Here is a 12,281-nt window from a genome sequence, read left to right as displayed (position 1 = left end):
TCTCTGACCAACAACTATTTAAAAAAATAGACTATAATTTTCACATAACTACATGATAAATATATCATTTTAATAGACAGATTAAAATGCCATGATGGTATAAAATATCTAAATGCATATACATGATAATTAGAATGTTATAATGGAATAAGATGGAAAACCTCCCAAATTGTACACACCACAGAATATAATAATATGTATAGAGAAAATTCCAGCGGCTATTCCTGTAAATATCTTCATATTATTGAGATGAACCAACAATTCCATCCATATATAAGGTCAAATATATGTATGCTTCCATTATTGGATCTCAATTGGAGTAGATATTTCTTCAATTTCTCACACTATTATCATAATGAATGACTATGAAGAATATTTAACACAATCTAAGGCAAGTATATCTTTATTTTGATTTACTGAGCTACTTGATAAATTGTATCATTATTCCTCAATTTATCTAAACAAATTAGAAATAAAGGCTTCAAGGTTGAAATAAATCTATAATAAACATATTTATTGACGTAGAAGGGAAAATGTCAATAACCCTTTCTCTATTTACATTTTGACATCTATTTTTATTTAAAAAAATCCATTTAAACTTTAAAATAATAAAGATATCTTATGACAACTGTACAATATACATATATATCATCTGAGATGCTACATGTGTAGACTTGCATTCCTGTATTTGTCCAAAGGATAGAAAGCTGCTTCTACTGTTTGTACCTGTGTACCCATATACATAACATGTACAAGAAACATGTTTCTATTTTGTGAAGGTGCTTAAAGTAAGGGAATTGTATTTCGGGTTTACTTTTGTTGTATACATATTGTCCTTCGTACTACGGTCATTCATTATTCATGAATTTTTTTAAATAGATAATATATATATATATATATTTCTTGAAATACTCCATTCTTAATGTGAAAAAGAAATCCTCAATTTCCCTCTCTCTGTATCTACCTATTTTAAATTCTTTCCTCAGGTTTTGACTACATACTTTTGAACATATACTGTATATAAATGATGGTGAACAAATAAGTATTTATATAAATGGAAGTATTAACCCAAATAGATAGGGGATTTCAAGCATCCAAGCATTTAATAAAACCTCCTTCAATTTGATTCCCTACAAGATAAATAAAGAAAATGATAGAGTTCTATTCATTATGATCTAAAGACGTGTTAGACTGAAGACAGTTTTTATTTTCCAAAGCTGTTATCATGATTAACTATTACTTAATAGAGGACATCTAAATATGTCGTACAAATGGTCACAAAATACGGAGAGTTACACTAAAGATCTGTTGAGGAGTTATTAGAGAAAGATCTTGTTGAACTCGGATCAGAATTGAGATCGACATCGGAGTAATTTCTACCTATATTATTGCTAGATACAGAATGGGGTCTTGTAGTTATTCCTTTCCTCTCATAGCTGATTGTAGCTGATTTAATAACACCTCATGACAGCTCTTCCGCTCTTCTCCCAAACATTATTCAAAGTGTCAGGGTTGCCAATATATTTTTCGGTTCCTTTTATTTTTACATACCGATAGGTCATATTTTATTCAACTCTACAAATAGTTTCTTATTTGTAGAACTAGAGAGCTTTTTAACTATTGAATAAACACAATCAATTTATTTAAGTATTTCAAATGAATTTACAAAGGAAATCATGGATATAACTTTTTTGTGGAATTTGAATTTATTGAGAAGACATTATTGTACAATTATTGACAAATTGTTTAGTTTTCTAGTGAAGGATAATGTTTTCCTATCTTTGACTTTGACCTGCAGACAACGTTAATTTTGTTTATGATAGTAATACCTAAATATGTATATCTATATATGAAAAAATAAATCTCTGCATTAAGAAACAAAATTCCTACATGGAAATAGTTTCAAAAATTGATTTATCATTACCTTGTTTATGTTCAACTTTTTTTGAGCAGTATATAATGATAATTTTTTCAATCCTTTTATTATTGTAGCTTTTATCAATGCAATAATGATCTAACTCACAAATATTATATCTATTATTTAAAATAAAAATTTTGATTTTAGAGAAGAAAAATTCTTATTTTACATCTCTTATTTAATTTATAGATGTCAAGAAAGGATTTTTCCAATTCTAAAGCAACGATATGCAAATATTTCATATTTGCATATCTACCCATGATAATCTTCAGGCAATTGAGGGTCAATATAGTTTTATATAAACTTTATAATAAATTCTTATTTACTTTAAAAAAACAAAACAAAACAAAAAAAGATCTATCAGAACACACAAATTTTTGAAAATTCCTTAGCGCAAAAGATATAGCCTCAAAAGAATTTTGCTGACAACGTAATTATTACAGATTGTTTTACCTACAATTAATAAATTAATCAAAACCTTGGCAAGAATATATATTTGCAACCGTCATTTGCAATAAATTAAAAATAAATCATCATATCTAAGGCCATAACTTTAACTTACTTGAAATCAGAGTCAAATCCCCCCAAAAAACCATCTTTGTCCTTTGCATTTGATATTAGTATACATACAGAGCTCCTCACTAATTTTGGGTAATGTAGGAAATATTCAAATCTTTTATAAGCAATAAGGTGTTGTAGCAATTCAAAAACAAACAAAAAAATAAGTTGCAGAAAAAGAAGAGAAGAAATTAACAGAGTGACTAATTTTCAACATTGCTATCACATTACTAACTAACTAACAATAATTTTGTTTTGAGTCTTTTTTTCAGGCATGAAAAGGAGAAAAGTACATGTGTAGGAGCGGGGAAAGTCACTTAATATTTTGTTGTACATAGATAGGGTTTGAGTGTGGATCTCTTGAAGGATCTCTTCCTTCTATTTAACGACTTTTACCCTGCTGAGGGGGTGAAAAGAAGTGTCATCATGCGGTAAATATGCTACGAAGCTCCTAACAATGGGAGATCCCCAACCAATGTCCTTTATCAGACAAGTACGTGGACCCTGCTCCGTTCGACATGTAGGCTCTGATTTTTCATTCATGCCCCTAATTCCCAGGACAATGATTACGGCAGGGGGAAGGCATTGAATTTTTTTGTTGCTCAAACTAAAAATATTTTCTGTTGACGTGAATGGACCCTAATGAAAAATCCGAGTCCCAGTTCTGATGTTAGTTTTTCTTTTTTCCAAAAGTTCTTACTCATTTCCCATTTCTGTGTGTGACCCTTCGATATGAAACTCTGCATAAGTATGTTTCCTTCTTTTATTTATGGGTAATTCTTTTAATTTCTTATCAAATGATGAATTAAAACTTTATTTTGTAAAATAAAACCATACAATTTGTATTTTCTTTTATGGTACAAATTAGTTTTCTCTGTTATAAAAAAACAACAACAAAAACTCATTTTATTAATCAAATACATATATATATACGTATTGCAATGCAATTAACAGATGAAATTACATTCGAATAAGATGTAATTATACAAGAACTTATTTTTCTATTTTGTATATAGTTAGTACATGTATGTCATATGTATTAATGTTTATACGTGTACTTTACATATTTTTAGGAATAATGTATGTAACAAAAAGGCTAGCCTTGAAGTCCAAATAAGAAAGTAACCTTCCAGGAATAAAAATGCCATGCTCATTCATTAGTTTTTCAAGAAATATCTTGATACCTGTTTGATGGATTCTCAATGGATCTATGTGTCCTTTAAGTAAGGACATTTTCCAGATAATGAGTATGTAAACGACTAAGAGTACTTTTGGAAATTTCCATCTAGAAAGAAAAAGTGATTAGCACACACTCTGCAGATGCTTCCCTTTAATAAAGAGCCTCATCATCTTTTTCACCCATTCAAGATAAATGTCCAAAAACTTCGAGAGAATCTTATGAAATTGTCGCCATTTCCAAGGACTAATCCATACGAAATGTAACTTCTTGCAGAGAAAACCACATAGAGAATGGGCCTCTTTTTCAACAGGATTCTTGAAGTCCTATTTTACAATTGTATCCCATTTTTCAAAAGTTACAAAGCATCTCGTTCTCTTCCTCATCAACACAACAAAGTGTCACGTCATGATGCAAAGGTCGAATATCGACATAGGAGGCGGAAAAAATGTTGTCGGACATGATTTATAGCGTTATCACAGGGTTAAAGATTTGCAAAATTGCTTTATATTTACCAAAATCAGTATTTTCACATGGTCAATTAATTATATGTTACATTTTCAAAAGTATTAAAAGAAAGTGCAGGTTTGATTACAACAAAAAATGTTGTAATCAAGGAGGAAATAATATATAAATTTACCTATTATATAATTATTGTTTGTAGTAAATCGTTTTAATTAAAAATTTTAACATAAATAAGCTATTTTTCATTGTCTATCTTTAGGAGAGTGTATTCGTGATAGTTTTATTGTCTCATTATAGTGTTATGTCGTTCCCTATTTTGGACCATGATCTAGTCTAGTCCCACTTGTCGGTCCTTAAAGAAGGAACAATTGAAATCTTGTGACGTCATTGAGGGTGTCTTACCTTTTTATTAACTACTCTGTTAGATAATAGAAAAAATGATATAATCAAGTAAAAATATAATATCTTCATTTTATATGGCATTATAATGAAAAAGTGAAAAGTGATTTTTTGCAAGATATGTGGAATGTTCTTATCCATTAACTGCATATTTGATTTGGGTCCATAAGTCATAGATACTTTTATAAAACACTCCAAGAACCTAGAGTCCGAAGGACCGATAGGGACAGTCTTAAGGCTGGACTGGACCGAATAAGTGAAGACCGACACAACACTAATTGTATTTCTTTTTTTGGTTATTTCTAACCCCTATTTTATTTTTATTCGCTTTATAGAGTGAAGTCCCCATAGCACTTTTGAAGCCATTCTGTAGCTTGAACCGTATTTTTTCCCATCAGTGTAAATTTTAAAAAAATATTTTTTTTTGATCCATTATTTCGAAAATAACAAAAATAGCGTCGTTACACTTTTTAGCAAAATAACTCACAAACTAAATAACTTATTGTCATGAAATTTTGACAGCTGTCTTTTGTCGGGAAGGTACAAATTGAAAATTAGGTGAACTTAAAAATAGGGCCATCTATGTGTGATTTTTAAACATATCTTGAATTGAAGTTTTATGCACTTTTGAAAGATACTCTGACTGAAAAAGTTTGAGAAACACTGTTGTATGGCACTGTTTTTGTGTCTTAATTTTGAGCGTGGTCCTTAAAATGTAAGACATAACCAGACCTCAAAATACTAGAACAGATACATCCCAAGTGAATTTTATTAGCTCTAATATATTTTTTTTAGAGAGGGTTAATGTTGGAGAAAGCATTTAAGAGAATATAAGAGCGTAAGCTTTGACAAAATAAATAATTTTTTTTAAACATAGGATATTTGCTTTTGGTCATTCCCCAAGGAACTGTGCTTCAACATGATACAAAAGTTGTATACAAATATTTTTTTACTTATATTAATGTTATCTCAAGTAAGGGATTCGATTTTTGCTTTGACAAATTCTGGAATGATACATTATTTTGTTCTTCATTATAGGTCAATTGCTTAAAAGTTCTTCATTTTAAGCCAAAATACAAGTTTTTCAATGGCTCCTCCTCAATTGACAATACAGTTATTCTAGAGTCTCAATCTCTTATTTCTAATAATTTCCATAATTCCTCAACCCTATCTTTTTGCTTCAAATTTTACGTTGAAATTATACAACCTCAACCAATATTTTGGAGCTCTGAAATAAGTTTTTGGATCGATTCAATTTACTATCAAGTTGCAATTCTTCGTTTGGGTAAATGCGAGCATTTTATTCAATATCATAACCTCTTACAACCTTTTCAATGGAATCATATTTGTATTATGAAAACAAAATCAGGTTTGAAGCCTCGAATGGTCTATTTTGAAAGAGTTTGTAACAAAAAAAGTTGGTTTGTTTTTTACAGAGACTGTGTTTGTCTGGGATATGAATAAAAAGTTCAAATTAAATAATGATATATGTGAATTTCAACTTAAAGAAACACATATTAATAGTTTCATAATTGGTGGCCATCTCAAAAAAACGTACAAACAGGGATTTATGAACTTTCGAGGAAAGATTACGAGTATATTTTTTAGTATAATTAGTTACTTAAACCCCGGTTCCACGATTCCGGGACCAGTGCCTGTGTTTAATTGGGATCTGGTGAAATCTTTTCGACACATAGGAAAAACTACGTACATAATTGAGGTCATTATTATTAATAATGTGTAATTATGTCATAATATTTATACCTTGAATGGATTTTTTTTTAAGTATGCAGGAACCAACACCACCAGTCATAGTTTCCTTAAAGAAGCTCTTTATAGGTCGATTTGATTTTTACGAAGCCATTTTTACTTGTTATTTCTTAAATGGTATTTTGTCAACAGATTGGAAAGGAATACATTTGTCAATGTGGTCACCACGTAACACAGAACATCTAATCTTTGATTCATTCTATCCAGATTGTAATTCAGAGGAATGGGCGGCTATTGAACGCCTTCAAAATTCTAAGTGCAATATCAAAGAAATACCAACTTTTCAAACCAAAAAAGTAGACTGCTTTGATCGCTATGCCTTTGGTTGCAGTATAATAAAACCATTCCATAACTACTATCTAAGAGGAATGAGCAGACACTTACAATTTATTGATAGGCACTATTTCCAACATTTTGAGAACGACTCAACTAGTTTTTATGGATCTAGAAATACATTTATCAAAAGAATTAATTCAACCTGGTTTATAGGTATTTTACCCTCTACTATTCTTGGTTTCTATAATGGTTCAAAGAATTACCCAAGAGGCATAAATACATGGTTTATTCACTTTGAAGAGTATGGAGATACAAAACTTGAGGAATGCGTATTATCCTTCTCTTGGGTAATTATGATTTTTTAAATGAACTAGAATAGGCACTCGGTAGAGTGCAAAACCTCCACCTAAATCAAATTGTATCTCAATTTTTTCCAAACTTATGGACCTCTCAAAATTTATTACCCTCTTACTGTGACCATTTATAGTCTTCGTACTAAGTTTTATCAAAATCAATCTGTAACTTGTATCGTAATCTTGGTCACTAACAAACAAAAAAGAAGCAAAAAAAAAAACTTTTGTTGAACTTTGTTGGTAAAGATAAAAAATCTTTTATGTAGAGCTTGAATAAAATCTGACTTTCATAGTGATTTGAGCAAATGAGGTCACGCATAAAATGATTACAAATTGATGTTATTAGCTTATTTGTATATAAAGTTTTGTATGCACAAAAGATAATATGATTATTCAAAATAGAAAATAAGAATCACATAAATACACTCTTGAGCATAGTAATAATATTATAAATGGATAGAAAGCTTAGATATATACAATATATATGTCCAGGAATCAACGACAAACTCGATATCCGTAAAGGCACTATTTTTATAACTTTTGCAACAAAATTGAAGGGAAGATTTGTCTTTTTTGTGGTTAAAGTTACAGATCGATTCGGATTAAACTTGGCACGAAGATTATATATGGTTACATTAAGCGGTTATTCAATTAAGAGAGGTTAAGGTCCATTCATGGTTAGTATAACAAAAAGTGTAAAAAATGTATAATCGACCATTTTTTTTGTTTTTTTGTTACTCATCAGATAAAAAAGTTTTGCATTTTAGACGGAGGAGCCTGTATAAGTAAAAACACACTCCTACCCATTAATTGTTCACCGATATGGCTCTTTCAAATAAAAGCTATCAATTTTTTTATTGAGAAAATTGATTTTTGCCACTTTGAAGTGCAATTTGCCCCTCCCCCAAGAATAATAACTTGTGTAATGAAATGGTGTTTTTTTGTCTTTTTAGTGTGATGGCAAAAAGTTTGCATGTGATAATGGAATATGTATTAGTTTTAATAAAGTCTGTGACGGAAACCCGGACTGCTTAAATTATGAAGATGAAAAAAATTGTTCAATAGTTGAAACATCATTGTACCGAAAGGAATTTCCTCCTTCAGCCTATGAAACAAATTCAAAGACAAGCATTCGATTAATGTTTCACTTGAATTCAATCAACTACGTTGATGAAATGAATAATCTAATAAATATCAATTTCGGAATAACCCTAACATGGCATGATCCGAGACTAAAGTTTAATTTTATATTTCGACAAGTCAAATATCTATCAGAAGAAGAAAAACAAAAACTATGGATCCCTGAACTGATTTTCAAAAGCATATCTGGGGAGGATAATACCTTTATTCATCAAGGACGAGGGAATGTATTTGTTGAAACAAATTTTTCCAGAGATGACATAGATGTAAAAGTTGAGGAATTGTATCCTAAAGCCTATATCAATGGCTCCAATACGAATATCTCCTATTCCTTTCGCCATAACATCAACATAAATTGCTTTTTCCAATTTCATTATTATCCCTTTGATACTCAAATATGCCATCTAAGGATTGTACTTCCGACTCAATATGGAAATAAGGTACATTTCCACTCTGAACCCTCAATTACTTACGGTAAAATAACACTGCTGCAGCTGAAATTATTGGGTCTCACAATTAAATCACTGGGGGCGGATGATATTGTCGTAACCATGACTTTTACGAGGATTTTTAATAATATCTTTTGGACAACATACGTTCCAATTTTTTTTCTTCAAATTGTTTCAATACTGACGCTCTTATTACCACGAAAAAAGTTCTCTACGAGTATTATGATAACCCTTACCACGACCCTCGTTATGTATTCCTTGTATCAAATCGTATCCATTTCTCTTCCTGCAACGCCATACAATAAAATGATTGACTATTGGCTTATATTTGCACTAATGACGCCATTTTTTACATTTACCATTCAAGCCACTTTTGAAGTGTGGGAATCCTTGAAGTGTAAAACTACACAGAATCATATATTAATCACCCTTATACTTAAGTATGGACAAGCTTTACTCATATTGGCTATATTTATTTTTGACATTCTATATTGGATGATCAATTTGATTTCGTATTACAGCAAAAACTATAATCAGAATAAAAGTTTATCTACTTAAATATAATTAAAAATATGTTATAGTGGAATTAATTAAAAAATAATTGGATTCAATATTTAAAGAGGCTTTTACATACTTATATGTAATTAATTTATACATAATTTTCCCTTCTTAATGTAAAATATAATTATCTAGAGTAATATGTTTTATACTAGTTATAACCTGTTATAATATTTTAGTAATTTAATTTGAATGGATTACCAGTGTTGCCCTTTGGCTTGAAGCAAAATCAGCTTAAAATTGACTAGTTTCAATTAGAAATGGGCAAAAAAACGCCTTAATATATTTAAAAGTTAATAGCTAGATGGGTTTAATTTTTTTTAGGGCTCTTTAATATATCATTTTTTAAAGTTTTAGCGGGACTGAGGCTGCTCCGAAAAAAGTTTCTTATAGCTTAACACTATGAAAAAAATTCGTGAGACTACCTAAAAAAGAAAGAAAAAAATCACTAAACCTATGCTCTTGAAAGGGCATGGGCATCCGTATTTTTTTTTTTTTTAATTTTAAAGATATTTTATGGGGGGAAATACTGAATTTGACTTTAACTTTATTAATTGATAACTTACTTTCCTAGGATGCCCTTATCTCATCAACTAAATTAATAAAAGATGTGAAAGTGTTTTTGAGAAATGTTCAAGCAAAGATATTGTTTATTAAAAAAAGTTCATAGATAAAAAAATTAAATTGTCTTTTTTAAAACTCGGAAATGAAGTTTTACTATCGATAAATTACTGGATATACCGTAGTTGAAGAGCTTCTCTTTGCGTATAAAACTTATTGGGCAATTAATCATATTTTCTTCTTTTCCAATGAAAAATGCTATGTAATTGTCTCACTTTTGATGATAAAAGTTAAAACTTTCATTTAAAAGGCTTTCAATCTCTATATATAATGGCTTAAAAAATGGTCCAAAAGAAAATGGTCACGTGTTTCATCTTCCATCTGGCAAAAATAACATATAAGTTGATTGCCAGTAAAATACTTTGCTCTCACTTCGAGAGTACCGGAGAGTATCCGATATTTTAGCCACTTCTTTGCTGAACATAGCAAATAGTTATCAATAGTACCAAAGCAATTACTGATAGGTTAGTCTATTTTTCTTGTTGCTAAATAATGGCTCTAAATAAAAAGGCTCCCATGTGGGAGTCAAATTTAATTTTCTAAGAGTAGATGGGTTTAAAGAAGATAACCAAAGGCGTAATGGTACTGTCGGTCTTGGAACTGATACATAAAAGTTGGATTCATGTATTAGTTGGTCAAAGCTCTTGATCACAGGGAAAATGCTTCAGTTATTTAAGGTAGGGTAGCAAAACGTGGACTCGAGAGAATGGATTTAGATATACATCAATAATTTTATATTTTTATCTATAGCCAAACAAAATAATATTAACAAAACAGGTAGACGAGGTGTTTGCAAAAAAAATCACTCAATATGACCACCTTCAATATGAATTACAGCCTTTACACGCCCCCTGAAGGCGGCGCAGGAGTTGATGACAAACTACTCTGACAAGTTGTTCCATGCAACCACTATTCAAGACTTCAGTAAGTCCACATTTGGGTGTAAGGTCATGTTGGTTTCCTTCTTCAAAGTGCCCCATATAGAAAAGTCCAGTGGCTTCAGATCTGGGGAGGAAGGACCATATTTCTTTGGACCAGAATCGAGCCATTTTATCTGCTCAGAACTTTTGGCATTTGGTGGACGTATGAGAAGGGGCGTCGTACTGAGTCAACCCTCCGAGTAGTTGGTCTTCAGCCATGGACATATGGTGTACCTAAGCACCATATAGGTCTCTTGGCCGATTTTCTCTCCAACCTTGAAAATAACAGATGCATCTTCTTTCCATCAGAGGCCACAAAGCCGATGACCATTGTTTGGACTGGATATTTTGTAAGGTAAACTCCTTGGATCTTTTCATTAGTTTCCACAAGGCAGTGGTCGTTCCGGTAGATGTGGAAAATCTTCTTGTCTGAGAGAACTTGCCTTGATGCATGTATGGACTTTCTTGCACCTATTGAACCTTCTTCTTTTCATGTCCTCTCCCAGAAGATGGCATGGGGTCCTTGTTAAAGAATCAAATCCCGAGTTGTGCTTTATATCCCTCCTGATTGTCCTAGGAGCCACATATTATTTGTTGGCGAGGCAATTCATCTACGTAGTGGAATCATTCTTTATATTCTTCTCCCTCTTTAAATATTGCCCTCCATTTTCTAAGATCCTGGAGAGTCTTCCTCATTTTTTTCATCATGGCCAATATAAAAACCAGGCTCCTAGAACACTTAACAATATCTGTATTCTTCATAACATCAACTCCAGTATCTAGAAGATATGAGATGTTCTGCCAGTCTGGACTTGAACCTGTTGTAGGCGCACTCAACTTGGTCCCTGGGCAACTTGTTTGAAAATCCCAATGATGCTTTGCTTTAACTCGGTAACCGTATTGCACGAGGTTCGGTTGGTGGCCTGCTCAACTGTACCCTATAGGTAGAAGTCACAGAAAATTGTAGTCAGCCACATCTGAATAAAAATAATAAAAGGCCCCCATATGGGAGTCAAATTAAATTTTCTAAGAGGAGTAGATTGGATTAAAAAAGATAAAAGAAGGTGTAATGGTACTGCCGGTCTTGGAACTGAAATAAAGTACCCAAAAGTGGATTTGTACCATTCGAACGCCATTTCATATATTATTTCTTGGAAACAATCTGTTTCTGCTGCGTAGTCGACTTACTTAGCTCGAACCCACATGTCGAAGATGGAGTGCCTGGTCGGGAATTCCCATCTAAGAGATCTCTTTTGAAAGAGGAAACAATATCCACAGTACCCAGAGATAACCTTTCCATCCTTTCAGAGTACTCTGCCAGTCTTTGCAAGACTTTTTTAAAGTCCAGAGTGGGGCTTATCCGAGTAACTTCATCTCGAAAAAGTTAAATAAATAACTGCTCCAAAATTGATCCACTCTCTAGAGTTGCCCAATCCAGTAGGTGTCAAGGGATCTCCACAAGTTATCAAAAATATGATTGAAAGGTGGCCATATTTTAGAGAGTTATAAAATGTATTACCTTTGAGACTATATAGGTGTTCCGAGCTGTAACTCTGTCTCAGGTATTGAGCTTAAAAGATGGGGGAAAAAAGTACAATCCTACCCAATCTTAGATCTGATTTCGTGTAGGTTTTTTCCATACAATCAATTCCAATCCACGCCTTTCCTTCTTCTCAT

The 12,281-nt window shown here is 31.6% G+C and overlaps 1 protein-coding gene across 1 annotated transcript in view; it reads right to left on the bottom strand.

Moving 5' to 3' along the window:
• The window catches only part of LOC121119874 (UPAR/Ly6 domain-containing protein qvr), a 32,075-nt gene extending 20,171 nt beyond the window's left edge, over positions 1-11,904 (bottom strand). Inside the window, exon 1 of the mRNA XM_071889346.1 lies at positions 11,793-11,904. Within this exon, the coding sequence (XP_071745447.1) occupies positions 11,793-11,904 (112 nt within the window). The remainder of the gene's footprint in view (positions 1-11,792) is intronic.
• Between the last annotated feature and the right edge of the window lie 377 nt (positions 11,905-12,281).

This window comes from Lepeophtheirus salmonis, chromosome 6, assembly GCF_016086655.4.
Source record: "Lepeophtheirus salmonis chromosome 6, UVic_Lsal_1.4, whole genome shotgun sequence".
NCBI classification, from domain to species: Eukaryota; Metazoa; Arthropoda; class Copepoda; order Siphonostomatoida; family Caligidae; genus Lepeophtheirus; species Lepeophtheirus salmonis.
The sequence above is the reverse complement of the archived record's forward strand: the minus strand, read 5'-3'. Positions and strand labels throughout refer to the sequence as shown.